Below are 27919 nucleotides of genomic sequence, written 5' to 3'. Positions count from 1 at the left end.
TCTTCCCTACCAGAGCAATTTAACATGATCATTTAAGAGAGGGGGAGTAAAGAATTTCCCAACCAGGTTATTTAGGGTACCAAGGACATTTTATTTAGACCTTGAGGTTCGGACTCTCTTCCTCAGGGAGGTCAGCAGTGGCTGACAGATCTTCTTGGGACTTACCACAAATACAGCAGAGACACCTCTTGCAGTGGTGAGTGAGCTGAGCTCCGGACCCTTTACAAGTCCTCTGACGAGCCAAAGACGATGCTGCACCTGAAGAAATACTTCACGGAGGGGCTCATCCAGATGGCCATCCTGCTCAGCCTGTGTGGGCTGAGGGTCGACGTGGGACTGGAACCCTATCTGCCTCCTTCCTGGCACGAGATGATGTTGGGTCCGACCTCGGTGCTGACCCAGACGCAGTTCCACAACCTCCGCAACCGCCTGGGGGACGGCCAAGACCTGTACCCCAAGAGCGTGGACCTGGACGGCTTCTTCACGACGCGCCGGCTGCTGGGCTGGGTCCGCTCTCTGGACAGACTACAGGTGGGGAAACATGTCCATTTCCATCTTTATCTCAATAGTCCCATTCAGATGGAATCAGAATTATATGAGGCTAATGGTAAGAACAGTTTCCAGTTGTACAGTCTTTGTTAAACAGAGGCTCTCACCAATCCCCTATCTCGCCATACCTTTCCCACAGGTTCCTCATGCAGAGTTGGAGACATGGCTGGTCCAGCGGGAGCCGGATCCTCTTCCCATGGCATGTCCAGACCTGCTGGAAAGAGCACCAGCTGGGCTAGAAAGAGACCGCACCGCCCCGCCTTTGGAACCCAGAGCTGGACTTGGTACCCTGCAGGAAGAGGAGGAGGAGGAGGATAAAGAGGTACAGCGGTTTCATTTACTCTGCTTCACAACATTTAGGATTTGTGTTTCAGCTACATTTACTAGTTAATCAGCAGAGGAACATTTACATTTCAAACATTTTAAAATAGATTTGATTCCCACAAGAAGAAATGTATTTTTATGCAGAAATGGTTCCGTCATGTTACCGGTCAGAGGAGTATTAAGAGCTAAGTTCAGGTAGGGTCAACATGGTTATGTTTACCTCAGATCAGCAATCTCTGTTGACCTTTGTCCATCATAACCCTGTGGGATCAAGTTCAGAAAGCTTTGTTCATGCACAGTGTGACGGGTTTCAAAGCGGCAAACGTTGTTTTCTTCCGGCCAATAGTCTGCTGGAAACAAACTAGTTTCTACTCGTACAAAGTTACTTCCTACAAACTTGTTTTTTTAACAAGAGCTCATGTGATATCAGAATATATAATAGTTGCTCTTAAAAAGTCAAAATCATTTGATTTCCACAGCCAAACCTTAGACACTCCCAGAAGACCACTGACCCCCACTTGCCACAGAAGTAGCAGTTTAAATATGTGTTTATAAATCACATGAGTCAGTGTCGGGGCAGAGGGCTGTTTTCTGTTTTGGCTGTCACCAAAGTGTAATGTCATGTGAGATAGTGAGTCAGCGCTAGATGAGTCAGCAGGAAACCTCACCTAACCACAGCCAGGAACATGAAGCAATATAATCCCTACAGTTGAAATGCAGCAGGAGCACCCTGCTGGAGAGAATACACCTTTTCAATAAGCACACATAAAGTCACAGACCTTTACAGTCGGCCCTTGTGCTTCACCTCAGTAACCTGATTACTGCTGGCTGTATGCAGGAGACGACTTCCTTCAAACCTGAAGGGATAGGTTGCATGTGTTTGAGTGGCTTGTATGAGGTACTGTTCGATAGTCAGCAACAGCAGATAACTTGGAGAAGCAGACAAGACAAAAATGTTCTTCAGCCATCTAAAAGTAGGGCCCACCTCAAGAAAGAAATCAGTCCATTAAGACTAGAATGTCTTTGCCAGTTTACTGTGCAGTGAGACAGCTCGTCTATGTCGCTGATGGGAAGGCCACCTGCCCATCAGAATTATTTAACATTCACACACCGTAGGCACAGCTGTGGGGGCAATTCATGGTTCAGTGTCTTGCCAAAGGACACATCGACATGGACTAGCGGAGCCGGGGATCGAACCACCACTGATAGGACAACCTTGCTCTACCACTGAGCCACAGCTAAAAAGAGGCAGATCACTTTCTCAGGAGATGTGGAGAAGAATACTGGACTTATATTTGTCAAGTGGCCAGAAACACAACGCTGAATTCATGCTAAGGTTGCTTCATGTCTGCTCAAGTCTTTAACACGTTCGTTAACAACTTCATAGTGATCACATATCAGCGTTGTTTTGAGATCTTTTCTGTTGACCTTAAGAGGCCCATAATAAATCAGTCACACTGCTTTAATAAGCACCTGAAGTCTCCCTTCATGTCAGGATGTGTCTATGCTGTAAACACAATCATTATGTTCAGCAATGAGCTTTAGAGGTGGTTGTTCTCCAGCTCTGCTAGAGTAGGCTGATCTCATCCTGGCTCCAGGTTCGTATGTAACACAGAGACACAAAAGTGGCATCTGTCATCTAATCTCACTTTCATAAAAGAAAGTGAAAGCATGTATTTTCAAAGCTCTGACTTTGTGTTCCAGCCTCCGTGAACTTATGCCGTGTGCTCCGCTTATTAAAGGCAACACCTCAGACCGGCCCGGTCAAGCTCTGGCCCATGAGACAGACTTAAGCACATACATTAACTGGCACCTCAGACACAGACGTGTTGAAACTGAAGATAATCTGCAGGACACATCGTGCACAGAGGGTCTGAAATAGCCAACACATTCTCACCCACAACTTGTCAGTAGAGGCTCGGTAGGGGCTCGGTAGGGGCTCGGTAGGGGCTCGGTAGGGGCTCGGTAGGGGCTCGGTAGGTGGCCCTGAGCTTCAAACTATGACGCTCTAGATACCCCAATCGTGTCATTTTTGGACGTGTGTCAATATACACTCATTACATGAATGGTGTGTCTTTTCAAAATACACTTCCATCTTCGCAGGGAGTTAGGTTGAGGCGACAAAACAACTTGAAGGGTTAAGAAAACAGCTTACTTGACGAGCAACAGGACTAAATAAACTGATGAGACACGCGAATAGCGACTGGCATGACTGAGTCATTTAACGTTGACCTTACGTTTGACACAGGATACGGACGTTGGCCTCCTGGGTGAAAGTCCCGTGTTTGATTGGTCTGCACCGACCAAGCGTCCGTATTTGATGAGTCAGCAGTGAGAACGGGTTGCTTTAAGTTCTGCAAAACTCTTTTCGAATGAGTGAAACAGGATTTATACTTGGAGGTTAAGAGGCTAGGAGGTGATACATGTAAATGTCTCTGCGGGTGGATGCAAAGAAGGGTGGTGTCATTTTCATTAAGTTTCATCACAAAGTTCACTGTGACGAAACACTCCAAAGACTCCATAACGCACTGTTGGGAACGTAAAGGAGCGTGTTTGGGTTATCAGCATTTAAGAAACTGAATTCTTGACATCAATAGAATTATTAATGTATGTAACAATTATTAATGATTATTAATAACAACGGGGCACCACCCTGCGAACAGGGACCAATAACCAAACGATAAAACTAAGTCTCATAATTAGTAGTCACTCATAATGTCAATAGTCTGCGTATGACTATACATTCAGTGACAGTGAAGGTTTTAAGTTCGAGCACAGGCTACTACATACAGTCTTATCAAATACATATGCACAAGTAATCACAGACGACTGCTCCTGAAAGTATAACAGAGTTTATTAAATCAAAATAATAAATGATCAAATTAATTAATATTGCAACCAACAAACGTTATCATACAATTTTATATGCCTAAACTAAAGAATGAATAAAATGGATGAGGGTGTATGTCTGTGTATGTCTGTGTGTGTATGTGTGTGTGTGTATGTGTGTGTGTGTGGGTCTGTGGGTGAAAAGGAAGGAGAGTCTCACAGCTACCGCTAAAGACTACAAAGATGGCGGCGTCGAGTGACGCGGGCCAAAAGGGGAGGGGCCTTAAGATACTACAGCTAAACTACCACCAGATGGCGGAGTCGAGTGACTCGGACAAAATGGCGGTGAGACTGCTGTACGTAATCACGTGTGCCGATGCACACACGTGTTGTGAGGCGATCGTTTGAACGGGGTTTACCTCAGGGGCAGAGATAGGAGCTGTGTGTGTTACGTGAGAAGAGGAATAAAAGGGGAGAGAGAGGAATCAGAGTTTCTGTGTGCGATGTCGCGTTGTAGTGAGAATGAGGATCGCCGATCGTATCTCACACAAGTTGCCGTTGTCGCTTCGCGAACTGACGACACTTATGCCCGATAGTCGCGTTTCCACACTTCACTCACAGAATCGATTCAAGGAAATAGAGCAAGAACAAAAATGAAATCAAATAATCCCAAAAGCAAACAGTCAAACAGTTAATACACAATGCAACGGAGCTTCTCTGCTCCGTAATGATTGCGTAAATACCTCCGTATAATGCGACAGTGTCTTAACACAAACAGAATACGGGAATGCACCATAGAGCGGATTTTCTGATCCGCGAGGGATTGCGCAATAGTAACTTAAACACACAAAAACACGGGAATATCAACATATAAATGAATGGCCTGAATTGAATTTAAGTTAATTTAAGCTAAGCTATGCCCAGATACCATGAACCTTACTGTGAGGACACTCGTTGCAACGGGGAGAGAGGGGTCCGTGGCAGTGTGCTGAGGTCTCTTCAGAAGAAAAAGGCGGAGGGCTACTTGCTGGTCGAGTCGCTGGTGAGCGGCTGCGGTTCGTCGTGGCGCAGCTCGCTCTGGAGCAAACGCAGACGTGACCTCTCCTCGCTGCAGGGGGGATGATCTAACTTCGGCTGACGGCGTGGTCCGTGCGTCTTACCGGGAATCGTCGGTGAAGGAGGGAGGCTTGGTCGTTTTTCCTTCGCCGGAATGTGTGCACCAAAATAAAAAGGAAAGCAAAAAGCGGAGAACGGATCGCGGAAGCGGATTCGTCTCGCGGGCTGAGGGAGCCTTACTCAGAGTGGAACACGGCTGTTTCGTCCAGCGAAATGGCTCGTGACCTGACAGGGTTAGAGGGTTTGAGGAGGGGTGAAGGCCGTTGCTTCCTCGTGGCCTCCGTCGCGCTGGAGGGGGGAGGAGAGGCCGATGTGTCTTCATGTGTCCAGGACGAAGGTCCGGGCGAAGAGAGCGTTGTGTGCTCCCTGTTCGATGGCGGTCAAAGGGGAAAAGCAATGAGGTGTGTACTGCAGGCTGTTTTGTAGAACAGTGGTTGAACCACAGGGGTCCTGGGGTCTCTTGGCTCTCGGCCAATGAGATTGCAGCGGTGCATTCAGGTGACCATGGTTTTTTGGGGGGGAAAATTCACACCCGAGTGTGAAATTCCTTCAGAGGAGGTTTGCACTCATCAAACTACAAATCAGGATGAAACCTTTGCTTGAAAAAGTGAAGGCCTGATTCTCTTTGTCCACAGCACATGTTGAAGCCATTTGGTCAGACCCCAACAACACACATATAAATAGCCCACGGATTGGCCTGAACATGTGCGCACACTGTTACAGAGTCATGTGCAGCAGTTCATCAGGGTTCCAGTAGCAGAGTAACAGTGTGTGTGTTTGTTTCAAAGTACTCTCGTGTAATTTGAATTCTGTGGCACTTTGTCATGGATTACACCCCAACAGAGGGCTGCAGGAATGAGTCCTCGAACCGCTGCGCTTAACAAAGGCCTAAGAAAGCTTGAAGTTATGTTCTATGATGTAAAATACTCAAATAAATATACCTCTTGTGAATTTGGGCGCTTTTATAGAAAGCGGCATCAAGCCGGCTGGTCCGCCTTCACAGCCTCGTTGTGTATGCTCTCCCTGATGCGACCACGTTTAAGTTGATATTAAAGTGAGCTTTTTACTTCTGCCGATTGCATTTCAAAAACTATAAAAGTTGTGTTTGTTTGTTAAGATTATCTCAATCAACACTTGGATCCAATGGACAAATCAGTGAGACGCTAACTTCTGAGGTACAAACTAACGTCATCCCTGCTGCACTTTATTAAACATGTATAATGTATAGCGATGACATTTCGCGATAGTTGGAAACTTTTCAATTAAAAGTTAGAACGGATGCATGCCGGCAGATGAGCAGCTCTCAGGATCCGACTGACCCGGACCAGCGTCGGTCAGTCTGTCCGGCTCAGCTGCTCTATAGCCTGAGCTACTGGACGCTGCTTTATCCACTTCTATTTGAGCTCCATGGTGTTTGGTAGAAAAACATTAGTGCTATATTAGACAGTACTCAGTTATATATTCAATAATGTATTGATAATATCTACAGATATGTCCAGTTATGGTTTTATTGACAGACTGGTCACATCAGACTGAATACACCTGGAGCTGCATCAGTAACAGTTGCCATGCTTAAAAGTGGGAGATTCCATAACTTCAGTTTGAGACGGACCGAACACTTCATTTGTCTTTATTGCAGCAAAAAAAGCGTTTCTGTTTCCACAAAACAACGTTGCTGCACAGACACTGCTGTCTGGTGTAAATCTGCTCCCACGTGCTGAGAGCCACTTCATTAACCAGGGGAACAGCTGAGATTGTGTTTGTTACCTGAGACAGGTGTTTGTTTTGGTGGTCAGGTGGTTTTGCTCATTTTTCCACTCACCCTTTGAATGATCATCCTCCATACATCACAGTTAAGACACTTCCAAATGCGTACAGGCAGTTGCCTTAAGCCGCTTCGCACCCAGACAGCAACTGGAGACCTTTGAAGTTGTGAAACAGAGGCTGAGATAAACAGCAGTATTTATAGTTACAATCGTTACCGAAAGAGAAATTCAGAGAAGATTGAATGTGTTGAGAGCAGGGAAGCATATTCAGAGAGAGCAGAGAGGGAAAAACTGACCATTCTGGGATTGAAGTATTTCAGTTAGTTGTTGGGAGCTACAGCTGAAGCTCAGTGTCCTTTTACAGCATGCACACACACACACACACACACACACACACACAGAGGACATTACGAAGTTGATATAACGCATAGAGAAGTACGTAAACTTGCCGGACCGCCACCTTCACCTGAAAGTGAATGTAGCATTGTTTTTGAGTTCTCCTTGTGTATCAAATGGCACACACACACACACACACACACACACACACACACACACACACACACACACACACACACACACACACACACACACAGCACTTTTATTAGCTTGTGACTGACTGGCTTGTTTTGAAACCTGATCGCGACCTGACACATTCACATCCCTTCAGTTTTGCAATCCCTCCTGTGTACTGCATCAACACACAAACACACACACACACACACACACACACACAACAGAGGCATGCATGAAAACAAAAGTACACAAATGCATGAGGTGCTAACTTGGGCTTTGTTATTCAGCCGTGTTGTGGGAAGGAAACAGGACAATCTGCTGTGTGGGTTAAAGGTCATAATGACAGTGACCTGTTAGAATGGGGAGATAGGTCAGCAGTAAGTAACACATAGAAGTGGATACATCGTCTCAAAAGCTGAAGCCATAATGTGAGATGCAGCTCGGCACTGTGTCAAGTTAATGTTATAGATAACGTTAGAATTCTTCTGTCAGTACAAGTTAATTGCTGCTTAACGTTCTATTACCTTGCTCTATAAGTCACAGTAACAGCAACATATAAGGTAGTATTGTTTACCCCGGTGTCAGTGTTGGACGTCGTGTGACAGCTGACGTGACACCATGTATTAAATATACGCTTAATAACGATAAAGCAGTACTGCGCAGCGTAATACAGTGACACGTAAACGTTATTTATTGATCAGGAAGGACAGTAAAGAGTTTCACCCGAACACAAGCGATGTACCAACAAGGGTCCTTGTGATGGAAACGGGTCCCAGCATCAGAGGTACCCGAGCCTGGAGCTCTGCAGCGGTCGCTATGGTTACTGTTGCCTCTTTGTTCTAGTCCGGGAATCTGTGACATCTTTTAAATGTTGGTGTGGTCGAGGGCTATTCAAACACTCTAGACTTCCCTGAGCTTACTGTTGTACATGTTCCATGTGGCCCCTTGGTTCAGGGAACTATTTAGTTCTGTTGCTAACGTTTCTTCCTTTTCTCCCCGCTCGAGGTTTGTTTTGGGGAAGTTTTTCCTGTGCCGATGTGAGCGTCCCAGGACACAGGATGCCATGTGTGTGCAGATTGTAAAGCCTTACAAAATCAATTCAAATCAATTGAAAACCCAAGCATGATTCAAAGGTGGGCTCTGAATTGCACTCATGTAGTGATAAGTGCACAGGCCTGACCCATTTATGGTCAAAGCTACATACGTGTGCTCGCCTGCCAGCTGTTGACGGGCGCTGGGTTAGTCAGCCAGCCAGCAGCCAAGTCAGGAGAATGTTGAAGCTATTCTGAGCCGGGCTGTCTGTCCCTGAGACAGGAGACGCTATGTTCTGTCCATACAGGCTGGCAGTATAGAGGACAGTAGCATGACACTGCTCCAGTGGTTAGCATGTTTTGCATTTGTCATAACTAGCTGAAAGCATTATGCACATGCATGTCAGCCACATTTAACATATTTCTATGTGACGAGCCGACATTTTTTCCTTTCTTTGAGTGTAATTTGAAGAAGAGGGGCGTATATGAAAGATACCAGCCAATAGAATGTGATCTCTGATGATTGTGATCTTAAGTCTCAGTCAACTCCAACGCGTCGCATCAGGCATGGAGCTGGAGGTGTCAAATACCAATCAACATAATTGTTCCTTTTATCATATGTTATTGTACATTATGGCTGAATATTTATGACAAAATCGTGACGGGTGCAGAGCGTATTCCAGTTATGACCGGTTTACGGTTGGATTATGTACCGGACTATTTCTTGGCCAGGCAAACAGCAAGTACTGCAGGAAGGTACTGGTGAAGCTCCAACAATCAATGATTTGCTGCTTTAAAGTAGCGTATCATGAAAGTGAGAAGTGTGCAGAGAGAGCAGTGCGTGAGAACAGCAGGCTGTTCTTTCTGTAGCGACAAATACTCAACATGATGTGTGAAGGCACTTGGGAGAGTTTTCAGAATCCCTGTGGCATAATGGCTGCCCTGACTCCATCGTTCTTCCTTTTTGTCTCTGCAACCAGGAAGAAACGCATCACGCACGTCGTAACAGTGGTGCTGTGGAGGAGCCAGGAGAGGAAGAGGAGGAGGAACAGCTGGGTATGAGGACAGAGGGAAGACGAAGACTTGGAGGTTCCTACAGCCATGCTAACAACAGAGAGCTAACTCAGAATGAAGACCAGGTAAGATACAGTAAGACTCAGATGTATTAAATATTTTAGTTGAAGCTAGCAGCTAGTTAGCTTAGCATTAATATTTAAAACAGGTGAAAACAGATCCAGCTCTATCCAAAAGAAAAAATGTCCACCCTGCGCCTTTAAAGCTCACTAATTAGCACTGGAATTGTTTAACATTTTCCAAAATTTCCAACTGTTTCAAACTTTTGAATGGTGCTAAATTCAATAATCACATCAGCAATTTTTCCGTTCGAGCTGTTCGCACCGTTGGCTGCGAGCTTCCAGCTCAGCCGTCTCCATGTTGAGCTTATGAGGCAATAGAAATGCGCCCAATCTCGTATGTAGCAACTTCAAACTAAATGTTGTACGGTGTGTAAAAGTGCTTGTGACAAAGACAACAGTCCGGAAAAATATATCGACGTGCAATTGATCGCACAAAAACGACGCCCATGGTGTGTAAAGGCCTGAAATGGGTATAAATGGTAAATAGACTTGTACTTATATAGCGCTGTCCAAGTCTTCCGACCACTCAAAGCGCTTTAACACTACATGTTCATTCACCCATGTTGAAGAAAATCATATAACTGTGAATTGAACTGCCCTTCAATTGAACTAAAAACAAGTTACATAACGTGTTATTGTGATCCGAAGCACCGTTTTTGGGAAATGATTCTCTCGGACAGATAAAGTGTGATTAATCTCTCAAGAGCACCAAAACAACCCCTTACATGGAGTTGTTTTCTGTGAGCACAGAACAGAATAGGAACCTGGCCAGATTAGGAGTCCAGATGTGTCCTGTTTTGATTAAACAGACAGGTTTGATTGGTGGAACGTAGCAAAAGGAGGCGTGAATTTTGACTATAAGAATGATCTGTGAAGAGCAGTACATTGGGAGTAGTTTCAATATGCTGAACTTGTTGATGTTGGCTTGTTCTTATTAAAACACGACCCGCTGGTGGCAACTCCAGTTGACTCTCTGTCCTCGTCACTTTGCCACGACACCCATTCATACACTGGTGGTAGGGGCTACCATGCAAGGTGCCACCTGCCCATCAGGACTCACTAACCATTCATACATTCATACCCATACCCATTCATACAATCCAAAGCAATTTGGGGTTAAGTGTCTAGTGGACGAGCGGAGCCTGGGATCGAACCACCGAACCTCCTGATTGAAGGATGACCGTGCTCTACCTAGGGCTGGGCGATATGGCCTAAAAAAAAAATCTCCGATTTTTTTACAAAAAATCCGATTCACGATTTAAATCGATTTTTTTCCCCCAAAATTTTTTGCAGATGACAGAAGCTGTTGAAAACAATTTTTTCTTTTATTTTGTGATGATTTTCCCAAGTAGGTTGATAAAAATAAAGTGCAAACAAAACCTGAACATTGTAGAAAGGTGCCTGTAGTATACAAAAAGTATTTGGTCACTCTTTTGTTTGCCTGAATCATTTAAATATAAAATTAAATTAAACATAACATTAAATGGCATTAAATAGTAGCCTTCCATTGTAAACAACTGTGCAAATGTAACTTTTTACAGTAAGCTTTTCTAACTGAATACACTGATACAAACACAGCATGAAATAAAATGTATATGACCCTTTAACATTCACATTTTCAAAAGTGCAACATCTGATCTAACATCAACATAACATATTTTGCACAGTAAATAAGTGCATGTAAACAAAATCAAGTGCATTCACAACATAACCAACAGTATTAAACAGTAGTGCATGTTTTTTCTAAATATTTTTTGCCAGGAAGACAAGCCTGTCTACTACCTCTGGCTTCAGGCATGCACGGTGGCATGTAACAATGCCCCCCCCCACACACTGAAAAGCCTCTCAGAGGGGGCACTTGTAGCTGGCACAGAGAGGTATTTCTTTGCTAAAGTACTTAGCCTTGGAAAGTTAAGTTGGTGACGCTTCCACCAGTCAAGTGGATCGGTGTCTGGGTCAACCTGCTGGACCACAGGTCAGTTGTTGCGGAGTAGAATGACATCCCCTCCAGCTCCGCAGAGATCCTTTGGCGTGTACTATTGTACAGCCGAGGCAAGGCAACGTCAGAAAAATGTTTACGGCTTGGTAGCACGTACCTGGGGTCCAAAGCTTTGAGACGGTGAATAAACCCCGGCTTTTCCACGGTGTATATGGGCACCATATCTTTTGCGATATACATCGCGACTGCATCCGTGATGGCTTTCCACCGGGCACTCTTCTTCTCATGCGGAGTACAGTTGGTGAATGTCTCCAAAATGCTGGGTTGTTGTTGTGAGGTGGCGGCGGCGGCGGCCAGCAGTGAAGCTGCTGGCCGCCATTGTTTTAGTTTGTAAACAATGCGCGCGCACTCTACTACGGGAAAAAGGGGTGGGGGCGATTTTCTCGATTTTCAATAAAACACATCGCCTTAAAGCACACATTCGAATTAATCGATTAAATCGATTTATCGCCCAGCCCTAGCTCTACCACAAAGTTTGCTGATCTGGCTGGGAGGCAGGGCAGTCCCCCAGTATCAAACTCCCAGCGCTGGCTGAATGCCTGTTACAACAGATCGCTAACTGAAGGTCTGTCATGCTTGGAATCTCAGCTGGATGCTTCAGTTTTAAATGCAGGATTGCTGCCAGCTCAGCAGAATTTGTGAAGCATTGGACAAACATTACACGCAGCGTTCTCTCACATAACATGCACAGATGTGTGTGTTTGTGAATGCGTGACCAATGAAAGAACCGATAAAACTGAAAGTGAGGACAATTACCTAATTTCAGTTCATTTTCTAACATATTGTATTTCATACTGGCATTTAAATATATCAAATATTGATCGCGCATTATGTTGCTGTTCCTAGTTTTTCAGGCAGAAAAATGATTCTGCAACCCAGAATCCACTTTCTCACACAACACTGCAGGTCAGAGGTTAGAAGTGTTCGACCGGATCCAGGGAAGATGGAAACACGAGACAGATATTTCCTCCAAACCTAAAGAAAGTCCGTGGATAAGAGAGACAGAGACAGACGCACACAGACCTACAGGTTACTTTTGTCTCTCAAAATGTTTTCGCATTCATCTGCTGAAGGGGAAACTTTCTCTGTCATCCCTTTAACTTTCACAATGTACACAAGTGTGGATGGAAAACTATACTGCAAAGCATGTACGACATACGATATGTGAAACATCAAGTTCACCAGTTCAAGGTAGCACACTCGACAGCTGGAGCCAGCGAGTGTTCAGACCTGGTCTAATATTTACCATGTTCACCATTTTGGTTGAACCTGTTTGCATGCTAACATTAGCTAATTAGCATTTAAGACTAAGTACAGCGGAGGATGATGGTAATGTCATGTATTGGGTCATAAACCAACGTTTTGGACAATCTGAAATTATGACCTGATGACATCAGAGGAAGAGTTAATGTGTCACCAAAGTCATTACAATTAATTCTTGAGGGATACATTGTCTGTACCAAATTTCATGTCAATCCATTTATTTGTTGAGATATTTTACTTTGAGCTAGAAATGTCAACCTGTTGGTTGCAATAGAGGAAAGGTTTGGTGATCACCAAGGTCGGTGGGATTCATCCTCTATGAACTGTAAATATATCTCCAGAATGTATGGCAATCCATTTCATCACTGTGAGATATTTCAGCCAAGACCAAAGTCTTGGATCAACCGACCGACCGACCTGGTCATCCCTCGAGCCATACCGCCAGCACGGCTCATACAAAACACATGGACACCAGTGGGGAGGTAAAGCTGCTGGTCCAAACTGCCGTTGAGCCGAGTGCAACTCAACTCTTCCTCTCTGTCTGTATTTTCAGAGTTCTTTCTCCCTCCAGGAGTGTTTGAGGCTGTTGGAGGAAACCTTTGACGTCACAGAAGAACAACAGGTACAGCCTCTTCTTTCTAGTCCATTCTGCCGTTTCCTTCTTCACCTTCAACATTACACAGCACTTGTACCTGCTTAAGGCCTTTTTTTCGTGTGATTAATTTACATGTCAATATATTTTTCAAACTGTTGTCATTGTCATGAGTACTTTCACATGCATTTTACGTGGAGAAAAGGCGCCACCATTTTTGCTTTTTGGAACACGGTATATTTTTCTGAACTTTGCACCGTGAATAAAGAAAGGTATCAACAACTCACATTGTGCAGAATGAACATGTTCAATACTGTAGTTTACAACAACACGGAGGTTCCTTCGTCCAACTTACCTCAAACACACTGCCAGAGGCTGCTCTGGGTCAATAGGATCCTTGCAGTTGGTCCTCTGCCTACGCAAATCTATTTGAACCTTTTATTGAAAAAGTGTTGCAACTGTCTCAAATTCACATCACCGTCGTTATGAATGGTTTGGATGGGAAATACTCCCAAGTAATATAAATATTATAGAATTTCCGAATTTGGTGTTGTTTATTCATCACGCCCCTTGTGTGTAAAGGCCTTTACTTGTCCCTCAGTTACGTGATGTTGGTGGTAGAAGGGGAGATCTGGAGCGTCAGCCACCAGGCAGGGACCCCCCGCTGTCCCATATCACCCCCACTGGTCACCCTTCCTTGGACCTTGAACTCCACTGGCAGGACCTGTTGGCTATCATGGACCATGAGGTGACTGGGAGAATTAAGGAAGATGAATTCACATTTGGCAAATGAAATGACGAGATGCGTAAGCCATGATACAATAAATCGAGATACACTTTTATGTCCATCTCCAGAACACAGATGTTGACATGATGACTTCATTTGACCACATCCAAAATTCAAGAGCAACTGAGACCCTTCCGGGTGTTTGGTCTGAAGCTCTGCGCCAAAATTGTAACGACCATGACAACACCGCAACAGAGGCTGAGCAGGAGGTCCTTTTAATGGAGACTCCCATGCAGCACGGTAATTCATTTCAGAATGGATGTTTGTTGTCAGGTTTCATGGACCGTGTCTCTACATTTAAACAACTCCTCAAAAATGGAGCTTGATGTTTGATTCTTGACCTTGGAGACAGCAGCTGGACAATAAAACTCTCAACAAAAGGGCCAGTTACTTGTTTACGAAGCTTCAACCCCATCTCGTGGCCTTGTTGAGAGGATTGAGTTGATCAATTGTTATGGAGACGATGGCCAACTTAACCATCTTCATGGCAATTGATTAACTCCATCGGCTGATGTGGATAAAAGCTTTGGAAAAAAGTGAGTTGGACCGTTTGTTGAGAATTTAAAGGAGCTATATACGATACTCAGAGTGGCTCTCACCTCTGGCAGACTTTACTATTGCTCCTTAAAGGTGCAAGGTACAAGATTGGGAGCATCTCGATTGCCTCACAACGGCCCTTAACATTGCGAAGGCGACCCGTGGGGCTAACAGCACTAACAAAGGAGATGCACTTATGACTTCTGGTGACGAGTAGTTCTCTTGAATACCTATGTTGAACACACTTATTGTAAGTCGCTTTTGATAAGAGCGTCTGCTAAATGACTGGAATGTAATGTAATGTAATGTAACAGGGCAAACAACAGAGAAAGTGTTGACAGAGCTTACAGTGTTGCTTACAGTGAGGGGGAACCGGAGAGTGGGTACTACGCTTGCCAGACGACGCTGTTTGTCAAAGTGTGTCTTAAAAACACAGCAATCTTGTTTCCTATTATTGACTGCACCAAAGGCAAGGCAAGGCAAGTTTATTTGTATAGCACATTTCAACAACAAGGTAATTCAAAGTGCTTCACATAAAACCATTAAAAGCATCAAAACATAAGGCAAAAGAAAAGGAGATTTAAAAAACGGTCTAAAAAATAAAATGCAGTAGTAAAATGCAGAAATGCAGGAAATTGATTAATATATTAATTGAATGTGGTTCAATTAAAGGCAGCAGCAAACAGAAAAGTCTTCAATCTTGATTTAAATGACCTGAGGGTCTCAGCAGACCTGCAGCTTTCTGGGACTTTGTTCCAGATATGTGGAGCAGAAAAACTGAACGCTGCTTCTCCATGTTTAGTTCTGACTCTGGGAACAGAAAGTAGACCGGTCCCAGACGACCTGAGGGGTCGGGATGGTTCATAAGGTAGCAGCAGATCAGAGATGTATTTTGGCCCTAAACCATTCAGTGCTTTGTAAAACAACAGCAGGATTTTAAAGTCAATTCTTTGTTGGACAGGAAGCCAGTGCAAAGACATCAGAACTGGGGTGATGTGATCCACCCTCCTGGTCTTAGTGAGGACTCGAGCTGCAGCTTTCTGACGGACTTTTTACAGAGACCTGTAAACACACCGTTACAGTAGTCCAGTCTGCTGAAGATAAATGCGTGGACAAGTTTTACACATCCTGTTGAGACATAAGTCCTCTAATCCTTGATATATTCTTCAGGTGATAGTAGGCTGATTTTGTAATTGTCTTGATATGGCTGTTCAGGTTGAGGTCTGAATCCATAACTACACCTAGATTTCTGGCTTGGTTTGTGGGTTTTAACATCTGTGACTGAAGCTGAGCGGTGATTTTCAATTGTTCGTCCTTGGTACCAAAAACAATTACTTCTGTTTTATCTTTGTTTAATTGAAGAAAATTCTGGCACATCCAGTTGTTGATTTGTTCAATGCAGTTACCCAGCCCTTGTATGGGATTATAGTCCCCTGGTGACATAGTTATGTAGATTTGTGTGTTGTGTGCATAATTATGATAACACACTTTGTTGCTTTCCATAATCTGAGCTAGTGGAAGCATGTAGATGTTGAACAGAAGAGGCCCCAGTATTGAACCTTGGGGAACACCACATGCCATTTTAGTCAGCTCTGATGTGTAATCAGCTACAGACACAACGTATTCTCGGCCCTTCAAGTAGGATTCAAACCAGTTAAGTGCTGTGCCAGAGAGTCCCACCCAGATGTTTAGTCTTTCTAGGAGTTTGGCATGGTCAACCGTGTCGAATGCAGCACTGAGATCCAGTAACACTAAGACTGAACTTCTGCCATTGTCTATGTTTAAGTGGATGTCGTTGAAAACCTTAACAAGAGCAGTTTCAGTGCTGTGGTGCTGTCGAAAGCCTGACTGGAAAACATCAAAGCAGTTATTTACGGCCAAGAAGTTGGTCAGCTGTTGGAAAAACGCTTTTTCAATTACTTTACTTAAAAATGGGAGGTTTGATATTGGCCTATAATTTTTCATCGTTGCGGAGTCTAAACTAGCCTTCTTAAGGAGTGGTTTAATAACTGCAGTTTTTAGGGCTTGTGGGAAGACACCTGAGAGAAGGAATGTGTTTACAATTTGTAAAAGATCAGTGGTCATGCAGTTTGAAATATTTTTGAAAAAGTGTGTTGGTAGAATATCCAAGCAGCAGGAGGATGACTTCAGATGTTGTATAATGTCTTCTAGGCTTCTACGGTCGATTGAATGAAATTGTGTCATGATATTTGAATGGATGTTATTCAGAGATCGGGTCAACACATATCCTGTGGTTGGTGTGGAGGCACTGACTGCTTGTCTAATTTTCTGAATTTTGTCAGTAAAAAAGGAGGCAAATTGATTGCATGCCCAGGTGGATTGGAGCTCAGCAGCTACCGACACTGGAGGGTTTGTTAGCCTGTCGACAGTAGCAAATAAGGCGCGTGTATTGTTCTTGTTGTTGGTTATGATGTCAGAGAAGAATGACTGCCTTGCATTTCTAAGTTCCAAATTATAATTGCGAAGTCTCTCTTTATAGATGTCACAGTGAACCTGGAGATTAGTTTTTCGCCACCTGCGCTCAGCTTTCCGACACTCTCGTTTCTCCATTTTGACCAGCGTAGCATTTCTCCAAGGAGATCTTTGCTTACCCGAGACAACCTTCACTTTAGTGGGTGCAATGGCATCAATAATATTTTTAACTTTAAAATTGAAGCCATCTACAAGCTCATTGACTGAGAGGCAAGAGAGGGCTGGTGTGGAGGAGAACTTCTGAATAAATAGTTCACTGGTGTTTTCAGAGATGTAACGCTTTGTCACAACCTTGGTTTGGACATTTGTGTGCAAGGAGATTGCACTCTCAAAGAAAACACAGAAATGATCAGAGAGTGCAACATCAGTCACAGCAACCTTGGAAATGTTTACACCTTTGGTGATGATTAGGTCCAGACTGTGCCCCCTGTTGTGGGTGGGTCCTGTCACATGCTGAGTCAGATCATAGTTATCAAGGACACCACATAGTTCTATAGACTCTCTGTCCTGGGGATTATCAACATGGATATTAAAATCACCAACAATAACAACACAGTCAAAATCAATACAGATTACAGACAGCAGTTCAGTAAACTCATCAAAGAAGGTTGCACAGTATTTAGGCGGTCTGTAAATGTTTAGGAATAAAGCTTGAGAGGAATTAAGAGCCACATATTCAAAAGAACCAAAATGACCAAAGGGCATCTGCTTGCATTGAAGAGAATCATTAAATAAAACAGAGACCTGACATTTAATAAAGCTAAGTTTAATGTGGTTAAAGCTTTCTTTGCCAAATTTATTTGGACAGGCTGACGAGGAATGTATGTTAAGTTTGATAAGTTTGCATGTTTACTATTGTTTCTTCGCAGCCTCACCTTTCTTTTTCTATAAACTTGCAAGACAGGAATTGAAGCGGCTAGCTGCATACAGGGCCCCGACTTTTCCTGGAGAGAGTCATTGGTATCATTAGCCTTGTAGCCTGGACCCAGAATATATCAATTATTTCCTCCATCAGGTAGGGGAGACAGCGGACGGTTGTATTGCCGTCGGGGAGTGTGAAGAGGTGTGTGTTTGGTTCCAGCAATGACCAGCTCTTTCATGTTGTCAGTGAACTCCAGGTGGGGGGAGGATGGGGAGAGTGTGAGAGAGGATTGCGATCCAAAGTATGGACCCGAAATAGCTGGGGAGGGAGGTAAAGACTCCTCGTCTAGGAAGGGTGGGGAAAGTGGGAGATCGGAGGCGGTCCCTGATGATGAGGTTGGAGGCTCCTCCTTTTGACTGTCGTTAGGCGGGGGCATCCTTCCCGTAAGGTCTCCATGGCGATGCTGTGTGGTTATCTCTTGTTTAGACTCCTCTTGTGTCTTGTCCTTGGCAGTAGGGACAGACGGGTGACGCAGGGAGAAAAACAGGTTCGAGGTAAACAGTTTTACCCCTGACTTGTTTAGGCAAACTCCATGCGCTGCAAAAAGATGTCTGCGCTCCCAGAAAAGGTAGAAATTGTTGATAAAATGTACTGAATGGTCAGCACATGCAGTTGACAGCCATCTGTTCAGTGCAAACAGCCTGCTGAATCCTTCATCTCCTCCTCTGACTGGTGGGAGAGGGCCACTGATAAACACCTCAGCCTTGATAGAGCTGACTGTGTTTAACAGATTAATAAAGTCTCGCTTCAGAACTTCAGACTGTTGTTTCACAATATCACAGCTTCCTGTATGCACGATGATGTTTTTCGCTGTGGGATAGTCAGCTACGATGTCCAGGATTTTGTCTCTCATGTCAGAGACCATATCTTTCGGAAAGCAGAGTATTTTGGTGTTCTTGCTGCACAGTTTTCTGACATATTTTACAGCATAGTCACTAACAATCAGAGTCTCAGGCCCAGTCACTAGCTTTGCCTGCGGCCCTTTCTCATATTTACTCTCAGTTCTTACCCTGCTTTGAGGAGACAGCTGCTTATCCAGGTCATCAGATGGAGATTTATGATCCTGCGACAATGGAGCAAATCTGTTTTGAAGTTGTAGGCTTGGTTGTTGTGGAGGTGTTTTGCAGGTTTTACTTTCCTCAGCTGTCCTTGGCTTTGTCCGTCTGGGTGCAGGGGTTGAGGAGGAGTTCTGCCCTGTGCTAGTGCAGGCCAGCCAGTCTCATCACAAATCTCAGGGCGCTGGGCTCTGCCTGTTAATCGTCCTCCCACATATTTTCTCTTCGAATTTGCACCGAGACAGTTCCAGGGAGGACTACCATTTGAAGATTCATTATCTGCTCTCTCCTCCTGTTTCTTGGTAGGCCTGGTTGTGCTAGTTAGCTGTGTCTTAGCTTGCGTTTGTCCAGTGTTTTGAGTCCATGGTAGAGTGGTATCATTCCCATACAGTCCATTTACTTCCGCGTTTACTTCTAGTCGGTGGACTTTTGTTTCCAAGACTGCAATCTTCTGTCGGAGTTTGTAGTAGTCGTCCGTGGAGAAGGGAGGCATCTTGCTGCTACTTAGCTTTAACTTAGCTGCTAGTTAGCAGTAGCCAACAATCCAAATAGCTCGACGACTTTCCGACGGATTTGTCTTCACTCAAACGTTGAAGAGTGATATATGTGATATATCTGGCATGATATATGTGATATATCTGGCAAGATATATGTGATATATCTGGCAAATTGAAGCAAGAAAATGCAAGAAAATGCAGAGGCAAGCAGGCAAGCAGAGGCAAGAGCAAGCAGCAAAGCGACTGCACTCTCTCATCAAGGTCGTCGGTTGCATATCCTACAATTCTTAACATTGCAAAACGTGCCTATTCTTTGTCTCTAGGTTCGTTGGGGCCTCCAAGGCAGTCAGAGCAAGAGCCAGCCCTGCTTCCCCTCACACCCAGTGCAGAGTTGGATGACCACAGTTCAGCCTTAAACTCAAGGGACACTTTGAAAAACTCGAACACGAATCCCTCGCACAGTCTTCCGGACCACACACATCTGCTTGCCCAAGATCCTTCAGAAGATTTCTACGTGGGACTAAATGCAGATGATAGCTCAAGTACCCTCAACATAAATCTGCTAACACAAGGTCTTGTGGATACCATGGAAGGCAGTCCGTGTTCACAGTATGCTCCCCATCCTGACAACCTTCCTAGCTTTGATGCTAACTTTCATTCACGTGACTTGACACCTTCTAGTTTCACCCCATCTCCGGAGGGGAATGGTGTGACTCAAGACCCTCTGACATCTATCTCCGGTTTCTTTCTGGCTGACGAAGAGGAGGATGTCGATGATGAAGATGGTCTCCCTAGCCCACTTTGTGGCCTCTTAGAGGATGATGTCATCTTGGATGACATGAGATTGTTGGACCTGGCTCTGGATGAAGGATTCAGCCCTGAAATGGCAGCCAAGCTGGAAGAGGAGGGTTTCCTTGGGAGTGAAATCATCGAACAGGAAAATGGTAGAGATGTTGACCACTCAGGCACTGCCGTCGCGATCACGGAAGATCAGGGTCAACCAAGAAGACATCAGCAAGGTAATTAAATGGGGAGTCAGTAGGCCTTCTTCGATAGTAACTATTTCTGACAAAATGTGCAATTGCCTTTCTTATAAGAGCATACGAATGCTGAATTTAAGCATGTAATATAAAACTCTAGACCATACCTTGACCTTTCCTTGTTTTCTCCTCTTAGATGGCGCAGTTGAGGCAGACTCAGACTCTGGTCTTTCTCTGGACTTCAGCCACAGCCCTGCTTCTCCATGTGCTTCTGATGCCTCCTCTTATTCCTCTTCCTCAACCTCCTCTTCATCTTGTATGTCGGCTGTGGGAAGTCCCTTTTCTGAGGACGAAGACACTGAGGAAGGGTTAGAAGGTTCAGATATGGAAGGGGAGATGACCATAAAGCAGGAGGAGATGGGGGCAGTCGGAGGAGGGTACCCTGAAGATGTTAAGAAACCCTTCCCTCCCAACTATAGGAATCACAAGCTGTATAATGGCCTTCCTTGGCAGGAGCATATCGGCCACGATCACACGTACAACCAGCCCTGGTTGTCCGCCTCCTCTCCATCCCATGGCAAGATGTCAACCAAATCCTTCTTGCGACATGACGATGCCAAGCCTTACCACCACTCCTCTTCCAGACACATCTCTGAGACTAAAATGTGGAGCCGGGATGACCGGCGTGCACGAACCCGGAAGATTCCTTTCTCCAATGAGCTGACTGTTAATCTGCCAGTGGAGGAGTTTAATGACCTACTGGCCAATTACCAGCTTAGTGAGGAGCAGCTTATACTCGTCAGGGACATACGACGCCGTGGTAAGAACAAAATTGCAGCCCAGAACTGCAGGAAGAGGAAACTGGATGTGCTGTACGAACTGGAAGACAATGTGTCAGGTTTGAGACGCTACCGTTCGCAGCTGCTCCGAGAGAAACAGGAAGCCCTGAGGAACCTGCAGGAAATGAAGCGTGAACTGGGTATGGTGTACCAGGATGTCTTTTCCAGGCTGAAGGACGAGGAGGGTATGCCGTTGAACGCTATGGAGCACCTGCTTAATTTTGAGTCAGATGGTAGCGTCTCTGTAGCTTCACGCCAACAAGGGGCAGCGCTGCCAGTGACAAAAACCAGCAAGAAACAGAGGGACAAGAAGAAGTGAGGAGGTGGACAAACCAGCCAATACTGGCTTCAAAAGCTTTGGGCATTAACAGAAGTGTGATCCAACCACAAAAAAAGCAGGAAATACTGATGTGGTGGTAAATGAAGGAACACAGGAATTCTGGATCTGTTGTCAGTGGAAGGTGCTGAAAGGTACCATGAAATCTTCATACGATATGCCCGATAGTGATGTTTTTTAAAGATATGGTGGGTGGCTGAATGGACAGAGGCAATCAAGACTATTGTAAAGCTCAAACAACTCTGAGGTACATCTATGCTACGACATATTGGGATAAAAACAACAGACTATAGATGGCCTGGGATCAGCACTTTAAAATGCTCGTTCAATGCCTTTGCACAATGCTGCTTGAACTACTGAGCTGAACAATAGAGCAGACTGATGGCAGGCTGGATCCTGGCGGTCAGCTGGTATAGCCTCTGGGCCATTGATAAAGGGTTGGTGGAACACAGAAAGGGAAGTTGTGAACATGAGCTGGCAGGAGTCTCACTCAAAGACACTTCAGCAGGCTACTGACAGTGGGTCATGGGGATCAAACCCGTGTATGTAGAGTTTCCAGATGGTGCAGTAACGGCAGACCGCCCTGCTGCCAAAATGAAGCATCCTATTCGCCAAAATGTCTCCAACCATCTACAGCAGAAGCCTTTGAAATTATACTAAGAGAGGAAATATGCCACCTTGGCCACTTTGCTGGAAGTCTTGGATTAGCACATGTAAATTAAGACGGGCTTCACGTCTGGCAGTTTTCATAGATGTTGACCCTTGTTTTTAAGAGTGCCACTACTGCTTGACTGACTTTGAAGGTATCAAAGACAATTCACAAACAGCAAAACGTTTTGTTGGTCTATATAAGCTATACTTTGGTGCATCGGGCACTTGGAGCTCCACTCATTTTCACACCTGGCCTAAAAACTCACCAGAAGATCCTATACATCCGTCTGTTCTGAATATGATTAACCGAGGAGTAAGGGGGGCCTGCAGTGATATTGTTTTACGTTCCGAGAGCACGATAGCAATGGGGTTTACCTGTCCCTTTAGCATATGTTTTTTTGTATATATATATGTGTATATATGTATGTATGTATGTATGTATGTATGTGTATATATATATATATATATATATATATATATATATATATATATATATATATATATATATATATATATATATATATATATAATAATATATAATTATGAATACTGATGTTAAATTAAGCTATGATGAGTTTTCACTGTTAATTTAACATCTCTATTACATGTTGATGCCTCCATGACCAAGTTAAGCAGATGAGACTGAGGACAGCTATGTAGAAGAAAAGATGTTCACTTTGTCTAATATGTAGCTTGACAGAGTTCTCATGTGTGTCCTGGTGTTCTCATGTTTCCTTACCTCCTCATCCCTCACTCCCTACCCTGGTGTTCTCATGTTTCCTTACCTCCTCATCCCTCACTCCCTACCCTGGTGTTCTCATGTTTCCTTACCTCCTCATCCCTCACTCCCTACCCTGGTGTTGTCATGTTTCCTTACCTCCTCATCCCTCACTCCCTACCCTGGTGTTGTCATGTTTCCTTACCTCCTCATCCCTCACTCCCTACCCTGGTGTTCTCATGTTTCCTTACCTCCTCATCCCTCACTCCCTACCCTGGTGTTCTCATGTTTCCTTACCTCCTCATCCCTCACTCCCTACCCTGGTGTTCTCATGTTTCCTTACCTCCTCATCCCTCACTCCCTACCCTGGTGTTCTCATGTTTCCTTACCTCCTTATCCCTCACTCCCTACCCTGGTGTTCTCATGTTTCCTTACCTCCTCATCCCTCACTCCCTACCCTGGTGTTCTCATGTTTCCTTACCTCCTCATCCCTCACTCCCTACCCTGGTGTTCTCATGTTTCCTTACCTCCTCATCCCTCACTCCCGTAACTGTCCGTGCTGGATCCGTCCCCGTTGTTTTAAAAAGCTAAATAAATGATTAGCATGACGTCATCCAGCTAGCCAAACCTGTCTGGTGTACAGCTAGTACAGAAGCTTCATGTACTGCTTCCCTTTCCCGCGAGTCTGCTGTCTGATTGTGAGGTCAGGCTGATCTGATATCAGCTCTTTGGCTGCAGAATCTCCTCAAAGTTCTCCTCTCAAACGGGTCTTGGAGTAGTGCTCGCCTGTAGAGACTTCTCCTGACGAGAACGCACAGCGAGGGGGGCCAAATCGTTCTGGCCCCACACTGAATCTATTTGAGGGTGCTGATTGGCTAAATTGTATGTCACTCATTTATATCTTGAATCAGCAATTGGCTAAACTGCTTCATAGACCCACCTCTTTTGGGACAAAATGATCAGGCCCCCCAAGCTGCGCGTTCTCAGAGTGTAGTGCACACAGACAGAGAGCACGAGCAGAGAGCACGAGCAGGAAAAGCATATATTTTGCGCAGATATCATATTTTACACACATTACTGGGTACATGCCATCGTTCAAAAACACAAATATTGACAATTTGTATAATTTATTGTTGTTATTATTATTATTATTTTTTGTGGCTCATGGTGGGGCCAGGCCCCATGGCCCTCTATTGACCAGCCGCCACTGATTCACTGTGTCTAGCAAGCCACTGGTCGCTGTTTACTACAGCTGTAGGAACACAACATAAACTGATTTGGCTGTGATTCAACGGAAAATAAACCGACAAAAAGGGACTCCGAAATAACTACATAATGATGCCGATTTGTACTAGTCTTCTCCGACAAAAAGGGACTCCGAAATAACTACGTAATGATGCCGATTTGTAGGCTACTTGTCTTCTCAATAGAGCACTGATGGATCGGTGCTAGGCTATGCTAACATCGTAGCAGCTCCACCAGCACTCAATAACGTCACGTAGACGTAAATACGGCAGCGTCTATTCATTGTTTGTACCGTATGGTTTACACACACACATGTATACGCATAGTTTGGTCCGGTCTCTGTTGATATGAGGTATCGTAGAGCTCTGGGTGAACACAGACGGCTACAGGATTTATTTCCTGATTCAACAACGGCAGGAAGCCAGTGACGACAGGGGGAGCAACTCAACGCTGATAGGCTATCGCGTCACGCGACGCCAGTCTTATCGCGTCTGTGCAGAGACTTTGTATGTAATCTCGACGCGCGTCAAAAAATCAACGCGACCGGTGTGAACGCAGCATAGACAGAACTCCAGAGATTCTGATGAAACTGTAAGTACAGGGAAACATGGCAGCAGTGTGACCTCGTGATGCTAATAATGATATACAAACACATTCTATGTAAGTGATCGAGGTTGTAGTTGAGAAAGTCCCGTTAAAAATAAGTAGTTTAGATGAAAGTCATGCAACTAATAAATTATTGTGTTGTTGGTAAAACAAATTTAAAAAGTTTAGAATGAGCGCATCCAGAAGAAGGCATCGCTGTTACTGTCTAGTCAGACCTCTGACACACATTCAATTCGTAATGATTGGACTCTTCTCAGGCAAGAACTTACTTCGTCAGAATACGTGTTCAGTGTTTCACACAATGGAAGCCTCAATGGAATGAAACCAACAGAATCCTGTCCTTCACATTGAGAAGACCGATAATAACCTTCCCATCACTACCACTGATGGAACAAGCTTCTATTATTTGTTTTAAGTGTTTACATGTTGTGCTTGCTGGTGTTCAAGGACCTGGGACCTTGTCTTCTGTAATATTAAAAAAGTCAAAAATAAATTGGATTTATTTGGAGTCAATTGAGTTCCGTCTTTGGTGTCTTCACATTCAGAACAGCAGATATCAAGGCTACCACATGTGGCCATTTGCTGGCGCTCATCTTAAATCAGGATTATTAGTCCTTCACAGTAAAGGAAATGAAGACAAGCTGCATTCCAGTTTGGTGGCTTTGTCTCCATGTCTAGACTGAAAGGTGTCAGCCGAGGAATGGACCCCGCCTGCATTTGGAGACAGTGCATACAGGTGACAATTGCCAACTTTGAAATTTGGGAAATATTGCATGGCCATGTTTTTAGAATCAGGTGTTCATTAACGTACTGGTACATGCAAGTTAACTCATGACCTGGACCAATGAAAATACTATACGGTCTGAATGGGTATTTGTCAAGTGTACATTGCTACCTGGTATGAAAAAAACCCAAAACATTATAAAAACACTGAATTTACAAGAGTTATGCACAACAGAGAACAAAATGAAAACATGCAACGAGTTGAGAAAACAAAACATCCATCTGGTGAGGTGGAGGATGAAGTGGGGCGGATAATTCCCTATAAACCTGAACCAGCCCTAACTATAAACCTGAGCCAGCCCTAACTATAAACCTGAGACAGCCCTAACTATAAACCTGAGCCAGCCCTAACTATAAACCTGAGCCAGCCCTAACTATAAACATGAGTCAGCCCTAACTATAAACCTGAGTCAGCCCTAACTATAAACCTGAGTCAGCCCTAACTATAAACCTGAGCCAGCCCTAACTATAAACCTGAGCCAGCCCTAACTATAAACCTGAGCCAGCCCTAACTATAAACCTGAGCCAGCCCTAACTATAAACCTGAGCCAGCCCTAACTATAAACCTGAGCCAGCCCTAACTATAAACCTGAGTCAGCCCTAACTATAAACCTGAGTCAGCCCTAACTATAAACCTGAGCCAGCCCTAACTATAAACCTGAGCCAGCCCTAACTATAAACCTGAGCCAGCCCTAACTATAAACCTGAGTCAGCCCTAACTATAAACATGAGCCAGCCCTAACTATAAACCTGAGCCAGCCCTAACTATAAACCTGAGCCAGCCCTAACTATAAACCTGAGCCAGCCCTAACTATAAACCTGAGTCAGCCCTAACTATAAACCTGAGTCAGCCCTAACTATAAACCTGAGCCAGCCCTAACTATAAACCTGAGCCAGCCCTAACTATAAACCTGAGCCAGCCCTAACTATAAACCTGAGCTAGCCCTAACTATAAACCTGAGTCAGCCCTAACTATAGACCTGAGCCAGCCTTAACTAAAGACCTGAACCAGCCCTAACTATAAACCTGAGTCAGCCCTAACTATAAACCCGAGTCAGCCCTAACTATAAACCTGAGTCAGCCCTAACTATAAACCTGAACCAGCCCTAACTATAAACCTGAGTCAGCCCTAACTATAAACCTGAGCCAGCCCTAACTATAAACCTGAGTCAGCCCCAACTATAAACCTGAACCAGTCCTAACTATAAACCTGAACCAGCCCTAACTATAAACCTGAGTCAGCCCTAACTATAAACCTGAGCCAGCCCTAACTATAAACCTGAGCCAGCCCTAACTATAAACCTGAGCCAGCCCTAACTATAAACCTGAGCCAGCCCTAACTATAAACCTGAGTCAGCCCTAACTATAAACCTGAGCCAGCCTTAACTAAAGACCTGAACCAGCCCTAACTATAAACCCGAGTCAGCCCTAACTATAAACCCGAGTCATCCCTAACTATAAACCCGAGTCAGCCCTAACTATAAACCTGAACCAGCCCTAACTATAAACCTGAGTCAGCCCTAACTATAAACCTGAGCCAGCCCTAACTATAAACCTGAGTCAGCCCTAACTATAAACCTGAACCAGCCCTAACTATAAACCTGAACCAGTCCTAACTATAAACCTGAACCAGCCCTAACTATAAACCTGAACCAGCACTAACTATAAACATGAACCAGCCCTAACTATAAACCTGAACCAGTCCTAACTATAAACCTGAACCAGCACTAACTATAAACATGAACCAGCCGTAACTATAAACATGAACCAGCCGTAACTCTAAACCTGAACCAGCCCTAACTATAAACCTGAACCAGCCCTAACTATAAACCTGAACCAGCCCTAACTATAAACCTGAACCAGCCCTAACTATAAACCTGAACCAGCCCTAACTATAAACCTGAACCAGCCCTAACTATAAACCTGAACCAGCACTAACTATAAACCTGAACCAGCCCTGACTATAAACCTGAGCCAGCACTAACTATAAACATGAACCAGCCCTAACTATAGACCTGAACCAGGGATAACTATAAACATGAGCCAGCCCTAACTATAAACCTGAGCCAGCCCTAACTATAGACCTGAACCAGGGGTAACTATAGACCTGAACCAGGGGTAACTATAGACCTGAACCAGGGGTAACTATAGACCTGAACCAGCCCTAACTAGACCTGAACCAGCCCTAACTATAAACCTGAGCCAGCCCTAACTATAAACCTGAACCAGGGGTAACTATAGACCTGAACCAGCCCTAACTATAAACATGAACCAGCCCTAACTATAGACCTGAACCAGGGGTAACTATAAACCTGATCCAGCCCTAACTATAGACCTGAACCAGCCCTAAC

General features: G+C 44.5%; 1 protein-coding gene across 1 annotated transcript; it reads left to right on the top strand.

The window, feature by feature from the left end:
* The first annotated feature begins 41 nt into the window (after window positions 1-41).
* On the top strand, window positions 42-22562 carry nfe2l1a (nfe2 like bZIP transcription factor 1a). Its single transcript, XM_079281354.1, has 7 exons — window positions 42-531; window positions 689-871; window positions 13080-13148; window positions 13720-13866; window positions 13974-14145; window positions 19733-20428; window positions 20586-22562. The coding sequence occupies exons 1-7, from the start codon at window positions 250-252 to the stop codon at window positions 21545-21547; spliced, it is 2511 nt and encodes an 836-aa protein (XP_079137480.1). The 5' UTR covers window positions 42-249; the 3' UTR covers window positions 21548-22562.
* The last annotated feature ends 5357 nt before the right edge of the window (window positions 22563-27919 follow it).

Source organism: Melanostigma gelatinosum, assembly GCF_949748355.1.
Source record: "Melanostigma gelatinosum genome assembly, chromosome: 13".
Lineage (NCBI taxonomy): Eukaryota > Metazoa > Chordata > Actinopteri > Perciformes > Zoarcidae > Melanostigma > Melanostigma gelatinosum.
This window is presented reverse-complemented; position numbering and strand designations above follow the sequence as displayed.